At 42.5% G+C, this 25,098-nt stretch overlaps 1 protein-coding gene across 1 annotated transcript in view; it reads left to right on the forward strand.

Annotated features, from left to right (window-relative positions):
* CCT3 (chaperonin containing TCP1 subunit 3) overlaps positions 1 to 25,098 on the forward strand; it is a 117,336-nt gene that overhangs the window by 43,132 nt on the left and 49,106 nt on the right. The window contains exons 6-7 of the mRNA XM_071672123.1: positions 2,893 to 3,081; positions 23,181 to 23,444. Of these exons, the coding sequence (XP_071528224.1) occupies positions 2,893 to 3,081; positions 23,181 to 23,444 (453 nt within the window). The remainder of the gene's footprint in view (positions 1 to 2,892; positions 3,082 to 23,180; positions 23,445 to 25,098) is intronic.

Here is a 25,098-nt window from a genome sequence, read left to right on the forward strand (position 1 = left end):
GATGCCCTCCATTTTATCCGTGGTTGTGCCCATAGCTATTATTATTATTATTATTATTTTGCTTTGTCGCTGTCTCCCGCGTTTGCGAGGTAGCGCAAGGAAACAGAAGAAAGAAATGGCCCCACCCACCCCCACACACACGCACACACACACACGTCCCCATATGCAAATATACATACCCGTACATCTCAATGGACACATATATATACACACACAGACAAATACATATATACACATGCACACAATTCACACTGTCTGCCTTTATTCATTCCCATCGCCACCTCGCCACACATGGAATAACATCCCCCTTCCCCCCTCGTGTGTGAGGTAGCGCTAGGAAAAGACAACAAAGGCCCCATCCGTTCACACTCAGTCTCTAGCTGTCATGCAATAATGCCCGAAACCACAGCTCCCTTTCCACATCCAGGCCCCACAGAACTTTCCATGGTTTACCCCAGATGCTTCACATGCCCTAATTCAATCCATTGACAGCACGTCGACCCCAGTATACCACATCAATCCAATTCACTCTATTCCTTGCCCGCCTTTCACCCTCCTGCATGTTCAGGCCCCAATCACTCAAAATCTTTTTCACTCCATCTTTCCACCTCCAATTTGGTCTCCCACTTCTCCTCGTTCCCTCCACCTCTGAGACATATATCCTCTTTGTCAATCTTTCCTTACTCATTCTTTCCATGTGCCCAAACTATTTCAAAACACCCTCTTCTGCTCTCTCAACCACGCTCTTCTTATTTCCACACATCTCTCTTACCCTTACATTACTTACTCAATCAAACCACCTCACACCACATATTGTTCTCAAACATCTCATTTCCAGCACATCCACCCGCCTGCGCACTACTCTATCCATAGCGCACACCTCGCATTCATACAACATTGTTGGAACCACTATTCCTTCAAACATAGCCATTTTTGCTTTTGGAGATAATGTTCTCTTCCACACATTCTTCAAGGCTCCCAGAATTTTCGCCCCCTCCCCCACCCTATGATTCAGCTTCCATGGTTTCATCCACTGTCAGATCCACTCCCAGATATCTAAAACACTTTACTTCCTCCAGTTTTTCTCCATTCAAACTTACCTCCCAATTGACTTGACCCTCAACCCTACTGTACGTAATAACCGTGCTCTTATTCACATTTCCTCTTAACTTTCTTCTTTCACGCACTTTACCAAACTCAGTCACCAGCTTCTGCAGTTTCTCACATGAATCAGCCACCAGTGCTGTATCATCAGCGAACAACAACTGACACTTCCCAAGCTCTCACATCCCCAACAGACTGCATACTTGCCCCTCTTTCCAAAACTCTTGCATTCACCTCCCTAACAACCCCATCCATAAACAAATTAGACAATCATGGAGACATCACACACCCCAGCCGCAAACCTACATTCACTGAGAACCAATCACTTTCCTCTCTACCTACACGTACACATGCTTTACATCCTCGATAAAAACTTTTCACTGCTTCTAACAACTTGCCTCCCACACCATATATTCTTAGTACCTTCCACAGAGCATCTCTATCAACTCTATCATATGCCCTCTCCAGATCCATAAATGCTACATACAAATCCATTTGCTTTTTAAAGTATTTCTCACACACATTCGTCAAAGCAAACACCTGATCCACACATCCTCTACCACTTCTGAAACCACACTGCTCATATCCCATAGCTATATTTCCTGTAAAAACTTTGACAGTTCTACCCATAAAGCTTTAGATATCAAGCAACGATATGCATAGCCCATTCAGTGCAACCAACCCTTTAGCTACAAATCCCAAAATCATGCCTCCTACTGTCTACATGTATGCAATACTCTTCTTTTAGAAAACTGTCTTTAGTGACATCCCCCACAGCTCCTTAAGTTTCAGCATATGCCTTAGTAATTTTCTCTCCTATTTATTATGTGCACTTATTGAGAATGTAGATGCCATATGTATATGCTTGTTTTCCAACATTTCCTGTATAATCATTCGTGTTTTATATACAGGCAACGCCTATAGAACTACTGTTCATAGAGTAACATTTTGTGAGTGACATCTGAGAATTAGGGTAGATATTTGTAGAATAGCACTTAAGTTTTAACGTTAGTGACATATTTGAGGAATTTTTTTTTTCCTCCATTGATAAGGAACTATTTGAGCATATTGCAAGGTTTTTCAGTTACAATGCATTTTACAGTGATTATTATTATTATTATAATTTTGCTTTTTTTGCTGTCTCCCGCGTTTGTGAGGTAGTGCAAGGAAACAGACGAAAGAAAAGGCCCAACCCACCCCCATACACATGTATATACATACACGTCCACACACTCAAATATACATACCTATACATCTCAATGTACACATATATATACACACACAGACATATACATATATACACACGTACATACAGTGGTATCAAAGCAAAATATCTAGATTTTTATTGTATTCCAACCACTGATGGTCGTTCACCATATAAGGAATACCAAGTTTCAATATTGATATTCTTATTGTGCCACAAAATTGCGATAGATTATTGTTTTCCAACCACTGGTGGTCATTCACCATATAAGGAATACCAAGTTTTTTATTGAGTTTCTTATTATGCCGTAAAATTGCAATCTGCCAAACTACGCCTGATTCAGATATTCCTCTCCAAACTACTTTAATGCTTCCTGGTTATCTAGAATATTTTCTATGTCCCTTGCAGACACCTTGATTATGGGGCTCCACTCAGATATAGTAAGAGATTTCATTTGCTGACATAAGTCATGGAGATGATAAGGTACATGGGTTAGTGATCATGGTTGTAAAACTAGATACTATCATGATATTTACATAATGTATTCCCATCTAAATTTCATTATTTCATTATTTTATTTACAGATTCCTGGAGGACCCATTGAGGATTGCCAAGTTTTGAGTGGCATTATGGTGAACAAAGATGTCACACATCCGAAAATGAAACGGCGCATTGAAAACCCACGCATTATTCTTCTTGATTGCCCCCTTGAGTACAAGAAAGGAGAGTCCCAGACTAGTGTGGAAATCACTGCAGAGACAGACTTCACTAAGGTACATAGCAGCAGCAAAAAAAAAAGGGGGGGGGGGGAGAGTGTGCAGCCTGTTGGGAAAGGGAGGGCCTAGGGAGTGAGTCAGTTGTTTTTGCCGATGATACAGCACTGGTGGCTGATTTGTGAGAAACTGCAGAAGTTGATGACTGATTTGGGAAAAGTGTGTGAAAGGAGAAAGTTGTGATTAAATGTGAATAAGGGTCAGGTTATTAGGTTCAGCAGGGTTGATGGACATTTTAGTTGGGATGTAAGTTTGAATGGAGAAAAATTGGAGGAAGTGAAATGTTTTAGATATCTGGGAGTGGACTGAGCAGTGAATAGAACCATGGAAATGGAAGTGAGTCATAGTTTAGGGGAGGGGTCAAAGGTTCTGGGAGCAATGAAGAATGTGTGGAAGGAAAGAACATCATCTCGGAGAGCAAAAATGGGTATGTTTGAAGGATTCGTAGTTCTAAACATATTATATGGTTGCGAGGCATGGTCTATAGATAGGATTGTACTGAGGAGGGTGGATGTGTTGTAAATGAGATATTTGAGAACAGTATGTCATGTGAGGTGGTTTAATCAAGTAAGTATGAAAGGGTTAGAGAGATGTGTGGTAATAATAAGAGTATGGTTGAGAGAGCAGAAGAGGGTGTGTTGAAGTGGTTTGTACATAGGGAGAGAATGACTGAGGAAAGGTTGACAAAGAGGATATATGTGTCAGAGGTGGAGGGAAGAAGGAGAAGCGAGATACCAGATTGGAGGTGGAAGGATGGAGTGAATAAGATTTCTAGCAATTGGGGCCTGAACTTACTGGAGGGTGAGAGGCTTGCAAGGAATAGACTGAATTGGAGTATTGTAGTGTAGTGGGGTCGATGTGGCTGTCAGTGGAGTGAGCCAGGGCATGTGAAATAACTGCACTAAACAATGGAAAGGTCTGTGGGGCCTGGGTGTGGATAGGGAGCTGTGGTTTCGGTGCATTACACATGACAGCTAGAGACTGCGTTGACGTGGTATTAATGCTGTTTCCTGTGTGCTGGGGCGATGCCAGGAGTGGATGAAGGCAATCAAGTGTATGAATATGTACATGTATATATATATGTGTATATGTTGATGTGTATATGTAAATGTATATGTGTTTATGTATATATATGGTTGTTTAATTTGTTTATGGATGGGGTTGTTAGGGAGGTAAATGCAAGAGTCTTGGAAAGAGGGGCAAGTATGAAGTCTGTTGGGGATGAGAGAGCTTGGGAAGTGCGTCAGTTGTTGTTCGCTGATGATACAGCGCTGGTGGCTGATTCATGTGAGAAACTGCAGAAGCTGGTGACTGAGTTTGGTAAAGTGTGTGGAAGAAGAAAGTTAAGAGTAAATGTGAATAAGAGCAAGGTTATTAGGTACAGTAGGGTTGAGGGTCAAGTCAATTGGGAGGTGAGTTTGAATGGAGAAAAACTGGAGGAAGTGAAGTGTTTTAGATATCTGGGAGTGGATCTGGCAGCGGATGGAACCATGGAAGCGGAAGTGGATCATAGGGTGGGGGAGGGGGCGAAAATTCTGGGGGCCTTGAAGAATGTGTGGAAGTCGAGAACATTATCTCGGAAAGCAAAAATGGGTATGTTTGAAGGAATAGTGGTTCCAACAATGTTGTATGGTTGCGAGGCGTGGGCTATGGATAGAGTTGTGCGCAGGAGGATGGATGTGCTGGAAATGAGATGTTTGAGGACAATGTGTGGTGTGAGGTGGTTTGATCGAGTGAGTAACGTAAGGGTAAGAGAGATGTGTGGAAATAAAAAGAGCGTGGTTGAGAGAGCAGAAGAGGGTGTTTTGAAGTGGTTTGGACACATGGAGAGGATGAGTGAGGAAAGATTGACCAAGAGAATATATGTGTCGGAGGTGGAGGGAGCAAGGAGAAGAGGGAGACCAGATTGGAGGTGGAAAGATGGAGTGAAAAAGATTTTGTGTGATCGGGGCCTGAACATGCAGGAGGGTGAAAGGAGGGCAAGGAATAGAGTGAATTGGAGCGATGTGGTATACCGGGGTTGACGTGCTGTCAGTGGATTGAATCAAGGCATGTGAAGCGTCTGGGGTAAACCATGGAAAGCTGTGTAGGTATGTATATTTGCGTGTGTGGACGTATGTATATACATGTGTATGGGGGGGGGGTTGGGCCATTTCTTTCGTCTGTTTCCTTGCGCTACCTCGCAAACGTGGGAGACAGCGACAAAGTATAAAAAAAAAAAAAAAAATGTGTGTATATGAGTGGATGGGTCTTTCTTCGTCTGTTGCGGGAAACTGTGATCAAGTATAAAAGATAGATAAAGATAATTAGATATTTTTTTTTTTTTTTTGCCGCTGTCTCCCGCGTTTGTGAGGTAGCGCAAGGAAACAGACGAAAGAAATGGCCCAACCCACCCCCATACACATGTATATACATACACGTCCACACGCGCAAATATGCATACCTACACAGCTTTCCATGGTTTACCCCAGACGCTTCACATGCCCTGATTCAATCCACTGACAGCACGTCAACCCCGGTATACCACATCGCTCCAATTCACTCTATTCCTTGCCCTCCTTTCACCCTCCTGCATGTTCAGGCCCCGATCACACAAAATCTTTTTCACTCCATCTTTCCACCTCCAATTTGGTCTCCCACTTCTCCTCGTTCCCTCCACCTCCGACACATATATCCTCTTGGTCAATCTTTCCTCACTCATTCTCTCCATGTGCCCAAACCATTTCAAAACACCCTCATCTGCTCTCTCAACCACGCTCTTTTTATTTCCACACATCTCTCTTACCCTTACGTTACTTACTCGATCAAACCACCTCACACCACACATTGTCCTCAAACATCTCATTTCCAGCACATCCACCCTCCTGCACACAACACTATCCATACCCCACGCCTCGCAACCATACAACATTGTTGGAACCACTATATCTTCAAACATACCCATTTTTGCTTTCCGCGATAACGTTCTCGCCTTCCACACATTATTATTATACTTTGTCGCTGTCTCCCGCGTTAGCAAGGTAGCGCAAGGAAACAGACGAGAGAATGGCCCAACCCACTCACATACACATGTATATGTGAGTGGATGGGTCTTTTTTCGTCTGTTTCCTGGCGCTGCCTCACTGATGCGGGGAACTGTGGTCAAGTATAATAGATAAAGATGATTAGATATTATTTCCACATCCAGGCCCCACAAAACTTTCCATGGTTTACCCCAGATGCTGCATTTGCCCTGGTTCAATCCACTGACAGCACGTCGACCCCGGTATACCACATCATTCCAATTCACTCTATTCCTTGCACGCCTTTCACCCTCCTGCATGTTCAGGCCCCAATCACTCAAAATCTTTTTCACTCCATCTTTCCACCTCCAATTTGGTCTCCCACTTCTCCTCGTTCCCTCCACCTCTGACACATGTATCCTCTTTGTCAGTCTTTCCTGACTCATTCTCTCCATGTGCCCAAACCATTTCAAAACACCCTCTTCTGCTCTCTCAACCACGCTCTTCTTATTTCCACACATTTCTCTTACCCTTTCATTACTTACTCGATCAAACCACCTCACACCACATATTGTCTTCAAACATCTCATTTCCAGCACATCCACCCTCCTCCGCATAACTCTATCTATAGCCCATGCCTCACAACCATACAACATTGTTTTTTTTTTTTTTTTTTTTTATACTTTGTCGCTGTCTCCCGCGTTTGCGAGGTAGCGCAAGGAAACAGACGAAAGAAATGGCCCAACCCCCCCCATACACATGTACATACACACGTCCACACACGCAAATATACATGCCTACACAGCTTTCCATGGTTTACCCCAGACGCTTCACATGCCCCGATTCAATCCACTGACAGCACGTCAACCCCGGCATACCACATCGCTCCAATTCACTCTATTCCTTGCCCTCCTTTCACCCTCCTGCATGTTCAGGCCCCGATCACACAAAATCCTTTTCACTCCATCTTTCCACCTCCAATTTGGTCTCCCTCTTCTCCTCGTTCCCTCCACCTCCGACACATATATCCTCTTGGTCAATCTTTCCTCACTCATTCTCTCCATGTGCCCAAACCACTTCAAAACACCCTCTTCTGCTCTCTCAACCACGCTCTTTTTATTTCCACACATCTCTCTTACCCTTACGTTACTTACTCGATCAAACCACCTCACACCACACATTGTCCTCAAACATCTCATTTCCAGCACATCCATCCTCCTACGCACAACTCTATCCATAGCCCACGCCTCGCAACCATACAACATTGTTGGAACTACTATTCCTTCAAACATACCCATTTTTGCTTTCCGGGATAATGTTCTCGACTTCCACACATTTTTCAAGGCTCCCAAAATTTTCGCCCCCTCCCCCACCCTATGATCCACTTCCGCTTCCATGGTTCCATCCGCTGACAGATCCACTCCCAGATATCTAAAACACTTCACTTCCTCCAGCCTCTCACCATTCAAACTCACCTCCCAATTGACTTGACCCTCAACCCTACTGTACCTAATAACCTTGCTCTTATTGACATTTACTCTTAACTTTCTTCTTCCACACACTTTACCACACTTTTATCAGGAAAGAAAGTCCTCTCATAATTTTAGCTAAAAACAGTGCAAACACATCAACAAGTTTTTCAGTGCTACAAAGATGTGGAAGTGTATTATGTTATTATTCCACAAAAGATTATTATTATAAAACTCAAAAAGAAACAAGAGCTAAGGGTTAGACATGCCATGAGTTTGATATAGTTAAGATAGCTTTGATGGAGGCTCCACTTTACTTAGGGATAGACTGTTCTGTGTGTTTGATTTAGGTAAGACAACTTTGGTGTGAAGGGCAGAAGTGATATTGTGACAGTGATTGTGTCAGCGTCGCGTCGCCTCGCCGCAGTGTATCGAGACAGACTTCCCCAGAACTTTTTAAAGGGGAAGTAAATGTTTACAGTTGTGTTACTGGAGTGATAGTTTTCATGCATGGTGTTTTGACAAGAAAATAGTGAAGTTGGAGAAAAATGTAGCTTAGACATTGAAGCTTATTGATTCAGTGGTGAAATTGATGAGAACTGCTATTGACGTTTGTGTGAATAAATTGTACATTTCCTTTTCCATAGCCAGAGGTTGAACCATTATGTGACGTTCATTTTTTCATTCATTTCAAGCTAAAAGTTTGTTTTCTAAATTGTTTCTTACATTTTTCATATGTATATATATGTATGTGTGTGTGTGTGTGTGTGTGTGTGTGTGTGTGTGCGTGTGTGTTTATATATGTATATTATCCCTGGGGATAGGGGTGAAAGAATACAACATTGTTGGAACCACTATATCTTCAAACATACCCATTTTTGTATATATATATATGTGTGTATATGAGTGGATGGGTCTTTCTTCATCTGTTTCCTGTTTTCCAAGATAACGTTCTCGCCTTCCACACATTTTTCAACACTCCCAGAACTTTTGTCCTCTCCTCCACCCTATGACTCACTTCTGCTTCCATGGTTCCATCCGCTGCCAAATCCACTTCCAGATATCTAAAACACTTCACTTCCTCCAGTTTTTCTCCATTCAAACTTACCTCCCAATTGACTTGTCCCTCAATCCTCTTGTACCTAATACTAATAACCTTGCTCTTATTCACATTTACTCACAGCTTTCTTCTTTCACACACATTATCAAACTCAGTCACCTGCTTTTGCAGTTTCTCACCCTGATCAGCCACCAGCGCTGTATCATCAGCGAACAACAACTGACTCACTTCCCAAGCTCTCTCATCCACAACAGATTGCATACTTGCCCCTCTTTCCAAAACTCTTGCATTCACCTCCCTAACAACCCCATCAATAAACAAATCAAACAACCATGGAGACATCACGCATCCTTGCCGCAAACCAACATTCTCTGAGAACCAATCACTTTCCTCTCTTCCTACTTGTACACATGTCTTACATCCTCGATAAAAACTTTTCACTGCTTCTGACAACTTGCCTCCCACACCATATATTCTTAATACCTTCCACAGAGCATCTCTATCAACTCTTTCATATGCCTTCTCCAGACCCATAAATTTATGTATTTATTTATTTTGCTTTGTTGCTGTCTCCCGCGATAGCAAGGTAGTGCAAGGAAGCAGACGAGAGAATGGCCCAACCCACTCACATACACATGTATATACATACATGTCCACACACACAAATATACATACCTATACATCCCAACGTATACATATATATACACACACAGACATGTACATATATACACATGTACATAATTCATACTATCTGCCTTTATTCCTTCCCACCGCCACCCTGCCACACATGAAAGAACAACCCCCTTCCCCCACATGTGCACGAGGTAGCTCTAGGAAGACAACATAGGCCACATTTTTTCACACTCAGTCTAGCTGTCATGTATAATGTACTGAAACCACAGCTCCCTTTCCACATCCAGGCCCCACAGAACTTTCCATGGTTTACCCCAAATGCTTCACACGCCCTGGTTCAATCTATTGACCACACGTCGACCCCGGTTTACCACATCGTTCCAATTCACTCTATTCCTTACACCCCTTTCACCCTCCTGCATGTTCAGGCCCCAATCACTTAAAATCTTTTTCACTCCATCTTTCCACCTCCAATTTGGTCTCCCACTTCTCCTCGTTCCCTCCACCTCTGACACATATATCGTCTTGGTCAACCTTTCCTCATTCATTCTATCCATGTGACCAAACCATTTCAAAACACCCTCTTCTGCTCTCTCAACCACACTCCTTTTATTACCACACATCTCTCTTACCCTACTATTACTTACTCGATCAAACCACCTCACACCACATAGTCCCCAAACATCTCATTTCCAGCACATCCACCCTCCTCCGCACAACTATATCTATAATGCTACATAAATGTTACATACAAATCCATTTGCTGTTCTAAGTATTTCTCGCATACATTCTTCAAAGCACTCACCTGATCCACACATCCTCTATCACTTCTGAAACCACACTGCTCTACCCCAATCTGATGCTCTGTACATGCCTTCACCCTCTCAGTCAATTCCCTCCCATACAATTTCCCAGGAATACTCATCAAACTTATACCTCTGTAATTTGAGCACTCACTCTTATCCCCTTTGCCTTTGTTCAGTGGCACTATGCAGGCATTCCATCAATCCTCAAGCACCTCACCATGAGTCTTTTTTTTTTTTTTTTCCGCTGTCTCCCGCGTTTGCGAGGTAGCGCAAGGAAACAGACGAAAGAAATGGCCCAACCCACCCCCATACACATGTATATACATACGTCCACACACGCAAATATACATACCTACACAGCTTTCCATGGTTTACCCCAGACGCTTCACATGCCCATATTCAATCCACTGACAGCACGTCAACCCCGGTATACCACATCGATCCAATTCACTCTATTCCTTGCCCTCCTTTCACCCTCCTGCATGTTCAGGCCCCGATCTCACAAAATCTTTTTCACTCCATCTTTCCGCCTCCAATTTGGTCTCCCACTTCTCCTCGTTCCCTCCACCTCCGACACCTATATCCTCTTGGTCAATCTTTCCTCACTCATTCTCTCCATGTGCCCAAACCATTTCAAAACACCCTCTTCTGCTCTCCCAACTACGCTTTTTTTTATTTCCATACATCTCTCTTACCCTTACGTTACTTACTCGATCAAACCACCTCACACCACACATTGTCCTCAAACATCTCATTTCCAGCACATCCATCCTCCTGCGCACAACTCTATCCATAGCCCACGCCTCGCAACCATACAACATTGTTGGAACCACTATTCCTTCAAACATACCCATTTTTGCTTTCCGAGATAATGTTCTCGACTTCCACACATTCTTCAAGGCTCCCAGGATTTTCGCCCCCTCCCCCACCCTATGATCCACTTCCGCTTCCATGGTTCCATCCGCTGACAGATCCACTCCCAATATCTAAAACACTTCACTTCCTCCAGTTTTTCTCCATTCAAACTTACCTCCCAATTGACTTGACCCTCAACCCTACTGTACCTAATAACCTTGCTCTTATTGACATTTACTCTTAACTTTCTTCTTTCACACACTTTACCACACTTTTATCAGGAAAGAAAGTCCTCTCATAATTTTAGCTAAAAACAGTGCAAACACATCAACAAGTTTTTCAGTGCTACAAAGATGTTGAAAGGTATTAATGTTATTATTCCACAAAAGATTATTATTATAAAACTCAAAAAGAAAAAACCAGAGCTAAGGGTTAGACATGCCATGAGTTGATATAGTTAAGATAGCTTTGATGGAGGCTCCACTTTACTTAGGGATAGACTGTTCTGTGTGTTTGATTTAGGTAAGACAACTTTGGTGTGAAGGGCAGAAGTGATATTGTGACAGTGATTTGTTCAGCGTCGCGACGCCTCGCCGCAGTGTAATCGAGACAGACTTCCCCCAGAACTTTTAAAGGGAAGTAAATGTTTACAGTTGTGTTACTGAGGATAGTTTTTCATGCATGGTGTTTTGACAAGAAAATAGTGAAGTTGGAGAAAAATGTAGCTTAGACATTGAAGCTATTGATTCAGTGGTGAAATTGATGAGAACTAGCTATTGACGTTTGTGTGAATAAATTGTACATTTCCTTTTCCATAGCCAGAGGTTGAACCATTATGTGACTTCATTTTTTCATTCATTTCAAGCTAAAAGTTTGTTTTCTAAATTGTTTCTTACATTTTTCATATGTTAATAAAATATGTATGATGTGTGGTGTGCGTGTGTTGTGTGTGTGTGTGCGTGGTGTTTATATATGTATATTATCCCTGGGGATAGGGGTGAAAGAATACAACATTGTTGGAACCACTATATCTTCAAACATACCCATTTTTGTATATATATATATGGTGTTATATGAGTGGAAGGGGTCTTTCTTCAATCTGTTTTTCCTGTTTTTCCAAATAACGGTCCTCAGCCTCCACACATTTTCAACACTCCCAGAACTTTTGTCCTCTCCTCCACCCTATGACTCACTTCTGCTTCCATGGTTCCATCCGCTGCCAAATCCACTTCCAGATATCTAAAACACTTCACTTCCTCCAGTTTTTCTCCATTCAAACTTACCTCCCAATTGACTTGTCCCTCAATCCTCTTGTACCTAATACTAATAACCTTGCTCTTATTCACATTTACTCACAGCTTTCTTCTTTCACACACATTATCAAACTCAGTCACCTGCTTTTGCAGTTTCTCACCCTGATCAGCCACCAGCGCTGTATCATCAGCGAACAACAACTGACTCACTTCCCAAGCTCTCTCATCCACAACAGATTGCATACTTGCCCTCTTTCCAAAACTCTTGCATTCACCTCCTAACAACCCCATCAATAAACAAATCAAACAACCATGGAGACATCACGCATCCTTGCCGCAAACCAACATTCTCTGAGAACCAATCACTTTCCTCTCTTCCTACTTGTACACATGTCTTACATCCTCGATAAAAACTTTTCACTGCTTCTGACAACTTGCCTCCCACACCATATATTCTTAATACCTTCCACAGAGCATCTCTATCAACTCTTTCATATGCCTTCTCCAGACCCATAAATTTATGTATTTATTTATTTTGCTTTGGTTGCTGTCTCCCGCGATAGCAAGGTAGTGCAAGGAAACAGACGAGAGAATGGCCCAACCCACTCACATACACAGTATATACATACATGTCCACACACACAAATATACATACCTATACATCTCAATGTACACATATATATACACACACAGACATGTACATATATACACATGTACATAATTCATACTATCTGCCTTTATTCCTTCCCACCGCCACCCTGCCACACATGAAAGAACAACCCCCTTCCCCCACATGTGCACGAGTAGCTCTAGGAAGACAACATAGGCCACATTTTTTCACACTCAGTCTAGCTGTCATGTATAATGTACTGAAACCACAGCCTACCCCTTCCACATCCAGGCCCCACAGAACTTTCCATGGTTTACCCCAAATGCTTCACACGCCCTGGTTCAATCTATTGACCACACGTCGACCCCGGTTTACCACATCGTTCCAATTCACTCTATTCCTTACACCCTTTCACCCTCCTGCATGTTCAGGCCCCAATCACTCAAAATCTTTTTCACTCCATCTTTCCACCTCCAATTTGGTCTCCCACTTCTCCTCGTATCCCTCCACCTCTGACACATATATCGTCTTGGTCAACCTTTCCTCATTCATTCTATCCATGTGACCAAACCATTTCAAAACACCCTCTTCTGCTCTCTCAACCACGCTCTTTTTATTTCCACACATCTCTCTTACCCTACTATTACTTACTCGATCAAACCACCTCACACCACATAGTCCCCAAACATCTCATTTCCAGCACATCCACCCTCCTCCGCACAACTATATCTATAATGCTACATAAATGTTACATACAATCCATTTGCCTGTTCTAAGTATATCACTCGCATACATTCTTCAAAGCACTCACCTGATCCACACATCCTCTATCACTTCTGAAACCACACTGCTCTACCCCAATCTGATGCTCTGTACATGCCTTCACCCTCTCAGTCAATTCCCTCCCATACAATTTCCCAGGAATACTCATCAAACTTATACCTCTGTAATTTGAGCACTCACTCTTATCCCCCTTTGCCTTTGTTCAGTGGCACTATGCAGGCATTCCATCAATCCTCAAGCACCTCACCATGAGTCTTTTTTTTTTTTTTTTCCGCTGTCTCCCGCGTTTGCGAGGTAGCGCAAGGAAACAGACGAAAGAAATGGCCCCAACCCACCCCCATACACATGTATATACATACATGTCCACACACACAAATATACATACCTACACAGCTTTCCATGGTTTACCCCAGATGCTGCATTTGCCCTGGTTCAATCCACTGACAGCACGTCAACCCCGGTATACCACATCGATCCAATTCACTCTATTCCTTGCCCTCCTTTCACCCTCCTGCATGTTCAGGCCCCGATCACACAAAATCTTTTTCACTCCATCTTTCCACCTCCAATTTGGTCTCCCACTTCTCCTCGTTCCCTCCACCTCTGACACATGTATCCTCTTTGTCAGTCTTTCCTGACTCATTCTCTCCATGTGCCCAAACCATTTCAAAACACCCTCTTCTGCTCTCTCAACCACGCTCTTTTTATTTCCACACATCTCTCTTACCCTTACGTTACTTACTCGATCAAACCACCTCACACCACATATTGTCTTCAAACATCTCATTTCCAGCACATCCATCCTCCTGCGCACAACTCTATCCATAGCCCACGCCTCGCAACCATACAACATTGTTTTTTTTTTTTTTTATACTTTGTCGCTGTCTCCCGCGTTAGCAAGGTAGCGCAAGGAAACAGACGAAAGAAAAGGCCCAACCCACCCCCATACACATGTATATACATACATGTCCACACACACAAATATACATACCTACACAGCTTTCCATGGTTTACCCCAGACGCTTCACATGCCTTGATTCAATCCACTGACAGCACGTCAACCCCGGTATACCACATCGATCCAATTCACTCTATTCCTTGCCCTCCTTTCACCCTCCTGCATGTTCAGGCCCCGATCACACAAAATCTTTTTCACTCCATCTTTCCACCTCCAATTTGGTCTCCCACTTCTCCTCGTTCCCTCCACCTCTGACACATGTATCCTCTTTGTCAGTCTTTCCTGACTCATTCTCTCCATGTGCCCAAACCATTTCAAAACACCCTCATCTGCTCTCTCAACCACGCTCTTTTTATTTCCACACATCTCTCTTACCCTTACGTTACTTACTCGATCAAACCACCTCACACCACACATTGTCCTCAAACATCTCATTTCCAGCACATCCATCCTCCTGCGCACAACTCTATCCATAGCCCACGCCTCGCAACCATACAACATTGTTTTTTTTTTTTTTTTTTATACTTTGTCGCTGTCTCCCGCGTTAGCAAGGTAGCGCAAGGAAACAGACGAAAGAAATGGCCCAACCCACTCACATACACATGTATATGTGAGTGGATGGGTCTTTCTTTGTCTGTTGCGGGAAACTGTGATCAAGTATAAAAGATAGATAAAGATAATTAGATATTTTTTTTTTTTTTGCCGCTGTCTCCCGCGTTAGCAAGGTAGCGCAAGGAAACAGACGAGAGAATGGCCCAACCCACCCCCATACACATGTATATACATACATGTCCACACACACAAATATACATACCTACACAGCTTTCCATGGTTTACCCCAGATGCTGCATTTGCCCTGGTTCAATCCACTGACAGCACGTCAACCCCGGTATACCACATCGATCCAATTCACTCTATTCCTTGCCCTCCTTTCACCCTCCTGCATGTTCAGGCCCCAATCACTCAAAATCTTTTTCACTCCATCTTTCCACCTCCAATTTGGTCTCCCACTTCTCCTCGTTCCCTCCACCTCTGACACATGTATCCTCTTTGTCAGTCTTTCCTGACTCATTCTCTCCATGTGCCCAAACCATTTCAAAACACCCTCTTCTGCTCTCTCAACCACGCTCTTTTTATTTCCACACATCTCTCTTACCCTTACGTTACTTACTCGATCAAACCACCTCACACCACATATTGTCTTCAAACATCTCATTTCCAGCACATCCACCCTCCTCCGCATAACTCTATCTATAGCCCACGCCTCGCAACCATACAACATTGTTGGAACCACTATATCTTCAAACATACCCATTTTTGCTTTCCGAGATAATGTTCTCGACTTCCACACATTCTTCAAGGCTCCCAGGATTTTCGCCCCCTCCCCCACCCTATGATCCACTTCCGCTTCCATGGTTCCTCCGCTGCCAAATCCACTTCCAGATATCTAAAACACTTCACTTCCTCCAGTTTTTCTCCATTCAAACTTACCTCCCAATTGACTTGTCCCTCAATCCTCTTGTACCTAATACTAATAACCTTGCTCTTATTCACATTTACTCACAGCTTTCTTCTTTCACACACATTATCAAACTCAGTCACCTGCTTTTGCAGTTTCTCACCCTGATCAGCCACCAGCGCTGTATCATCAGCGAACAACAACTGACTCACTTCCCAAGCTCTCTCATCCACAACAGATTGCATACTTGCCCCTCTTTCCAAAACTCTTGCATTCACCTCCCTAACAACCCCATCAATAAACAAATCAAACAACCATGGAGACATCACGCATCCTTGCCGCAAACCAACATTCTCTGAGAACCAATCACTTTCCTCTCTTCCTACTTGTACACATGCCTTACATCCTCGATAAAAACTTTTCACTGCTTCTGACAACTTGCCTCCCACACCATATATTCTTAATACCTTCCACAGAGCATCTCTATCAACTCTTTCATATGCCTTCTCCAGACCCATAAATTTATGTATTTATTTATTTTGCTTTGTTGCTGTCTCCCGCGATAGCAAGGTAGTGCAAGGAAGCAGACGAGAGAATGGCCCAACCCACTCACATACACATGTATATACATACATGTCCACACACACAAATATACATACCTATACATCCCAACGTATACATATATATACACACACAGACATGTACATATATACACATGTACATAATTCATACTATCTGCCTTTATTCCTTCCCACCGCCACCCTGCCACACATGAAAGAACAACCCCCTTCCCCCACATGTGCACGAGGTAGCTCTAGGAAGACAACATAGGCCACATTTTTTCACACTCAGTCTAGCTGTCATGTATAATGTACTGAAACCACAGCTCCCTTTCCACATCCAGGCCCCACAGAACTTTCCATGGTTTACCCCAGATGCTTCACACGCCCTGGTTCAATCCATTGACCACACGTCGACCCCGGTTTACCACATCGTTCCAATTCACTCTATTCCTTACACCCCTTTCACCCTCCTGCATGTTCAGGCCCCAATCACTTAAAATCTTTTTCACTCCATCTTTCCACCTCCAATTTGGTCTCCCACTTCTCCTCGTTCCCTCCACCTCTGACACATATATCGTCTTGGTCAACCTTTCCTCATTCATTCTATCCATGTGACCAAACCATTTCAAAACACCCTCTTCTGCTCTCTCAACCACACTCCTTTTATTACCACACATCTCTCTTACCCTACTATTACTTACTCGATCAAACCACCTCACACCACATAGTCCCCAAACATCTCATTTCCAGCACATCCACCCTCCTCCGCACAACTATATCTATAATGCTACATAAATGTTACATACAAATCCATTTGCTGTTCTAAGTATTTCTCGCATACATTCTTCAAAGCACTCACCTGATCCACACATCCTCTATCACTTCTGAAACCACACTGCTCTACCCCAATCTGATGCTCTGTACATGCCTTCACCCTCTCAGTCAATTCCCTCCCATACAATTTCCCAGGAATACTCATCAAACTTATACCTCTGTAATTTGAGCACTCACTCTTATCCCCTTTGCCTTTGTTCAGTGGCACTATGCAGGCATTCCATCAATCCTCAAGCACCTCACCATGAGTCTTTTTTTTTTTTTTTCCGCTGTCTCCCGCGTTTGCGAGGTAGCGCAAGGAAACAGACGAAAGAAATGGCCCAACCCACCCCCATACACATGTATATACATACGTCCACACACGCAAATATACATACCTACACAGCTTTCCATGGTTTACCCCAGACGCTTCACATGCCCATATTCAATCCACTGACAGCACGTCAACCCCGGTATACCACATCGATCCAATTCACTCTATTCCTTGCCCTCCTTTCACCCTCCTGCATGTTCAGGCCCCGATCTCACAAAATCTTTTTCACTCCATCTTTCCGCCTCCAATTTGGTCTCCCACTTCTCCTCGTTCCCTCCACCTCCGACACCTATATCCTCTTGGTCAATCTTTCCTCACTCATTCTCTCCATGTGCCCAAACCATTTCAAAACACCCTCTTCTGCTCTCCCAACCACGCTTTTTTTTATTTCCATACATCTCTCTTACCCTTACGTTACTTACTCGATCAAACCACCTCACACCACACATTGTCCTCAAACATCTCATTTCCAGCACATCCATCCTCCTGCGCACAACTCTATCCATAGCCCACGCCTCGCAACCATACAACATTGTTGGAACCACTATTCCTTCAAACATACCCATTTTTGCTTTCCGAGATAATGTTCTCGACTTCCACACATTCTTCAAGGCTCCCAGGATTTTCGCCCCCTCCCCCACCCTATGATCCACTTCCGCTTCCATGGTTCCATCCGCTGCCAGATCCACTTCCAGATATCTAAAACACTTTACTTCCTCCAGTTTTTCTCCATTCAAACTTACCTCCCAATTGACTTGACCCTCAACCCTACTGTACCTAATAACCTTGCTCTTATTCACATTTACTCTTAACTTTCTTCTTTCACACACTTTACCAAACTCAGTCACCAGCTTCTGCAGTTTCTCACATGAATCTGCCACCAGCGCTGTATCATCAGCAAACAACAACTGACCCACTTCCCAAGCTCTCTCATCCCCAACAGACTTCATACTTGCCCCTCTTTCCAAAACTCTTGCATTTACCTCCCTAACAACTCCATCCATAAACAAATTAAACAACCATGGAGACATCACACACCCCTGCCGCAAACCTACATTCACTGAGAACCAATCACTTTCCTCTCTTCCTACACGTACACATGCCATACATCCTCGATAAAAACTTTTCACTGCTTCTAACAACTTGCCTCCCACACCATATATTCTTAATACCTTCCACAGAGCATCTCTATCAACTCTATCATATGCCTTCTCCAGATCCATAAGTCCATACACACATACATTAAATAACCTTACCAACCAGTCAACAATACAGTCACCCCCCTTTTTAAAAAATTCCACTGCATTATCATCCAAATCCACTGCGTTGCCGGCTTTCATCTTCCGCAAAGCTTTTACAACCTCTTCTCTGTTTACCAAATCATTCTCCCTAACCCTCTCACTTTGCACACCACCTCGACCAAAACACCCTATATCTGCCTCTCTGTTGTCAAACACATTCAACAAACCTTCAAAATACTCACTCCATCTCCTCCTCACATCACCACTACTTGTTATCACCTCCCCATTATCCCCCTTCACTGATGTTCCCATTTGTTCCCTTGTCTTATGCACTTTATTTACCTCCTACCAAAACATCTTTTTATTCTCCCTTAAAATTAAAGTTACTCTCTCACCCCAACTCTCATTTACCCTCTTTTTCACCTCTTGCATCTTTCTTTTGACCCTCTGCCTCTTTCTTTTATACATCTCCCACTCATTTGCGTTATTTCCTTGCAAATATCGTCCAAATGCCTACTTTCTTCTCTTTCACTAATAATCTTACCTCTTCATCCCACCACTCACTACCCTTTCTAAGCTGCCCACCTCCCACTCTTCTAATGCCACCAGCATCTTTTGCGCGAGCCATCACTGCTTCCCTGAATACATCCCATTCCTCCCCCGCTCCCCTTACGTCCTTTGTTCTCACCTTTTTCCATTCTCTACTCAGTCTCTCCTGATACTTCCTCACACAAGTCTCCTTCCCAAGCTCACTTACTCTCACCACTCTCTTCACCCCAACATTCTGTCTTCTTTTCTGAAAACCTCTACAAATCTTCAACTTAAATAAGTTAGATGAATAGATTATGATATCCTGAGATAGAGGAGAAAGAATTCTACTTCCATATTCTCCTTGTGTCGTAGAAGGCCTGAAGGAGATGGAAACCCTGCCCTTTCTGTATTTCAGTTTCTTAAAGAGGAAAGAGAAAGGAGTCAAATGGTGAGTGTTCATCCACCTCTAAGGCTCAGATTGGGGTGTTTAATTGTGTGTGAATGTAGCCAAGATAAGAAAGGGTAGATAGGTAATATGCTTGAGGAAGAAAACCTGGATGTTCTATCTGAGTGAAACTAAGTTCAAGGTTAAAGAGCATGAGTGATTTGGAAATGTCTTGGGAGTAGAGTTAGGGGTAGGTGAAAGGACAAGAGCTAAGGAAGGAATAGCACTACTCCTGAAGCAGAAGTTGTGTGAGCATGTGATAGTGTGTAGATAAGCAGATTCCAGATTGATGTGGATAAAACTGAAAGTTGATGGCGAGAGGTCAGTGATTATTGGAGCTAATGCATCTGGTCATGAGAAGAAAGATCATGAGAGGCAAGTGTTTTGGGAGCAACTGAGTGAGTCTGTCAACAGTTATGGTGCACAAAATCAGGTATTAGTGATGGGTAATTTAAATGCAAAGGTGAGTAATGTGGCAGTTGAGGGTGTAATTGGTGTACATAGGGTATTCAGTGATGTGAATGGAAATGTTGAAGAGCTTGTGGATTTGTGCACAGAAAAAAGACTGGTGCTTGGGAATACCTGGTTTTAAATTGAATAAGTATACACATGTGAGAGTGAATTGGAACGATGTGGTATACCGGGGTCGACTTGCTGTCAATGGATTGAACCAGGGCATGTGAAGCGTCTGGGGTAAACCATGGAAAGTTGTGTGGGGCCTGGATGTGGAAAGGGAGCTGTGGTTTCAGTGCATTATTACATGACAGCTAGAGACTGAGTGTGAACAAATGGGGCCTTTGGTGTCTTTTCCTAGCGCTACCTCGCACACATGAGGGGAAGGGGGTTGTTATTCCATGTGTGGCGGGGTAGCGATGGGAACAAATAAAGGCAGACAGTATGAATTATGTACATGTGTATATATGTATATGTCTGTGTTTGTATATATATGTGTACATTGAGATGTATAGGTATGTATATTTGCGTGTGTGGACGTGTATGTATATACATGTGTATGTGGGCGGGTTGGGCCATTCTTTCATCTGTTTCCTTTCGCTACCTCGCTAACGCGGGAGACAGCGACAAAGCAAAATAAATAGATAAAGAAATATGAAAATGTGAGAGGCATGCAAGGAATAGAGTGAATTGGAACGATGTGTATTCCAGGGTTGATGAGCTGTCAATGGACTGAACCAGGGCATAGGAAACATAGGGGGTAAACCATGGAAAGTTTTGTGGGGCCTGGATGTGGAAAGGGAGCTGTGGTTACGGTGTATTATACATGAGAGCTAGAGACTGCGTGTGAATAAATGTGGCCTTTGTTGTCTTTTCCCTAGCTCTACCTCGCACGCATACAGGGGGGAGGGGGTTGTCATTTCATGTGTGGTGGGATGGCGACAGGAATGAATAAAGTCAGCAAGTATGAATTATGTACATTTGTATATATTTATATGTCTGTATGTATATATATGTGTGTACGTTGAAATGTATAGGTACGTATATTTGTGTGTGTGGAGGTGTATGTACATACATGTGTATGTGGGTGGGCTGGGCCATTCTTTCGTCTGTTTCCTTGCGCTACCTCGCTAACACGGGAGACAACGACAAAGTATAATAGATAAATAGATAGATATATAAATGTGTATATGAGTGGATTGGCCATTCTTCCTTTGTTTCCTGGTGCTACCTCACTGACACAGGAAACGGCGATCAAGTATGATAAATAGATAGATAAATGAATATACATTTGTGAGTAGGAGAGATAGTCAAAGGGCATTATTAGATTATGTGTTGATTGATAGATGTATAAAAGAGAGACTTTTGGATGTAAATATGCTGAGAGGGGGAGCTGTCTTGTGGAGGCAAAGGTGAAGATTTGCAGAGGTTTTCAAAAAAGAGGAGAGAATTTAGAGAAGAGAGTGGTGTGATTAAGTTAGCTCGGAAAGGAGACTTATGGGAGAGAATGAGAGAAGAAAGGTTGACAAAGAGCATGTATGTCTCAGAAGTGAAGGGAACAAGAACAGGGAGACCAAATTTGAGACAAGGATGGAGTGAAAAAGATTTTGAGTGATTGGGGCCTAAACATGCTGGAGAGTGAAAGACGTGCATTGAATAGAGTGAATTAGAATGCTGTGATAATCTGGGGCCAACATGCTGTCAGTGGACTGAACCAGGGCATGGGAAACACTGGGGTAAACCATGGAAAGGTTTACACATATTGTCCTCAGGCACTTCATATCCAACACATCCATCCTGTTCCTTTCTTTTGCTACCATACTGCAGTGCTGGAACTGCTATACCTTCAGACACAGCTACTCTTGCTGTAACAGGCACTGACTTCACCTTCCACTTGCTCTTTAATGTGTCTAGGACTGTAGCCTCACTCTTCTATAGTGTGATATTTCATTCCCAGTGTTTCCCTCTGTCATCATGTCTACTCCATGGCACCGACAGCATTTAGTTCTTCTAGGACCTCCCCATTCACATTCAGACAGTTCCATTTCACATCTTTACTGCACTTCATTACCTTCCTTTTATCCTTTTACATTTACCCACAGCTTTGTACTTTAACACTCCCTCAATTCTTTCACCAGCTTATGGAATTTTTCTTGAGTCTGTTACCAGAAACATATCTTGTAAATCAGTAACTGATTCACCTTCCATTTTCTTGACCCCCTTCAAACTGTAAACCAGCCCCTTTCCCATAGACCAATGCCTTTACCTCTCACACCACCCCCATCCATAAACAGATAAAGATAATTTGGCATCCTAAATCCTTGATGCAGACCCACCTTTACTGGGGATCATTTGTCATCCTTCCTTCTTTCACATGTCTTTCCTGATTGAACCTCCTCTGCATTTGGTAGCTTTCCTTTACCCAGTATAATTCATAAAATTTTCATAAATATTGTCCAATCAGAAACGAAATAAACCAACTGGTGAAAGTTTTAGATACTCATGTGATGGATATTTACAGAGTTTGTGTGCTTGACCAGCTGAGCAGTTGTGATTACTTGGCCTGTTATGGCCTGAAATAACATGACTGATCAGAGGAGCTGTGCATAAGTCCTCAACTAGGCTGAGAATCGATTTAAGATTTAAGTACATTGGCCAAGGCTTATCCCGTCTAGGCTCATATAGGATTCTTGGATGAAAATCCATTTTTCATGTAGAATACTGGCTAGTGTTATGTGATAACATCAATGTAATTTCACTTTCTATAGCCTTATTTTTCAAAATTGCTGTTTGATCCTCATGAACATCATGAACACTTTTGAATATTGCAGATGCTAGAAATAGAAGAAGAACATGTGAAGTCCATGTGTGCAGACTTGATTGCCCTTCGTCCTGACATAGTTATTACGGAGAAGGGTGTATCGGACCTAGCTCAGCATTACCTTGTCAAGGCTGGTATCACATGTGTTAGGCGTGTAAAGAAGTCAGACAACAACAGGATCGCCCGTGCTTGTGGAGCCACGATTGCCAATCGCACAGAGGAGTTGAAAGAAGAGGATGTAGGCACAGGAGCAGGGCTATTTGAGATAAAGAAGGTAAGTTAAGAGAGTACATAAGAAGTTCTCTTATAGATATATGCTTTTGATATGGGTGTCTTTAGATATGCATAGATTAGACAGAAATATGACTACAGTAAATGTAATGATGATGTGTGGATTCTGAATACATTTTGCAGGATAACTTCCAAACTTCTCTACACATACTTGGATGATTGAATGTTATCAGTGATGTGAATGTTTGTGTGAAGATGTGATGATTTGATCATCTCACATATCTTTCCATATTTGCACTGATGGTAAATTACAGCTACACATTATATCACATACAGTATTTCTCTACTTTACATGTAACAATGTAACTATGGCATCTTGATCTAGGTATTTGTCACTCAGACTGGAATTTGCAAAAGTTTTTCTTTGTATGAAGTATTCTAACAAATGCTGATATTTCTTGCTCAGACCACATCTAATAGAACTCTTACATCATAGTCACATCATGTCATCATATATATTTTTTTACAAACATATGCTCATGGGTGTGCAAGAATTCCAAAGACCATTCCAGACAGATTACTTGTTTCTTACCAATTTGAATTGAAATCTTGCTTCATTTGAGTCAGGAGAGGATTATTGAGTACCTAGAACACCGCTAGTCAGATTGGTTTCATACTGAAGCACCTGCTGCCAGGTTTAGTGCATACATACTGATTTGTGCTGGTGTCCCCAGCAAGTTTATTATGCACCCCCAGCTCGTCTTGTGAATGGTAGTACAAAAGGATTACATGGGTCACAAAGGGTCTTACTCAGACCCCAGTGGGTTGATATTACATAAGCTTTTACACTTCATATTTCAGTACGTACATTACATAGTATCATATGGTAAGTTTTACCAACTAGATGCAAAAAGTGGATATAAATTTAAAATATTAGGTATCTTGTTATTAACAATAAGGTGTGATATTTCTTGAAGGGTTTGTTTAGATCTATCCCGAAAAGGCTATTTTTTCACATTCTAAGACACAGGGTTTTTGTTTGTGTCCAGATCATTGACCACAAACTTTACAATTCACACGGTTAGCATCTCCAGTTAGGCCAAAGTGCCAATAGTACCTATAGCCTAGCCTTAGTCTGGCAGTCACATCATGTAATCTGCATGCAGAAAACTTGGTATTCCCAGCATTGAAGACAGAATATTTAAAGTCAGTTTTATGATAGGACTGAAACTTCTTTTTGGTGATCCAGATAGTGTTGTTTCTAAAGAATTGTTAAACCATATATGTAATAGCACAAGTGAATCTAAATGGATTCAAATAACAGCCAACCACATGACAGTGCTTGATGTACATAATTTGTATAAGATTAGGAAGTTGCAGCATTTCCTGCCTCCCTGGCAGATAACTCCCATTGACGTCCCTACACCCACTTATCCACCAAAGACACTATTTACTTATAATCTTTACCTTCAACACATAGCTAAGACCAGTGCTGTTGAACATATGCAGAATCTCTAGACTGACAAAAAGATAACCCAGTGCATCTGTACTGATGGTTCTTGTGACTCTGCCACTAGGAGGGCAGGCAGTGCTGCCATTGTGATCCAGCCCAATGGTAATAGATTAGAGAAAAATGGGCATCTACTCTACAAACTGAATTGTTCACCATACTTATTGCCCTTACCACCACTGGCCAA

The sequence above is a fragment of the Panulirus ornatus genome, chromosome 17 (genome assembly GCF_036320965.1).
Source record: "Panulirus ornatus isolate Po-2019 chromosome 17, ASM3632096v1, whole genome shotgun sequence".
In the NCBI taxonomy this organism is placed as follows: Eukaryota; Metazoa; Arthropoda; class Malacostraca; order Decapoda; family Palinuridae; genus Panulirus; species Panulirus ornatus.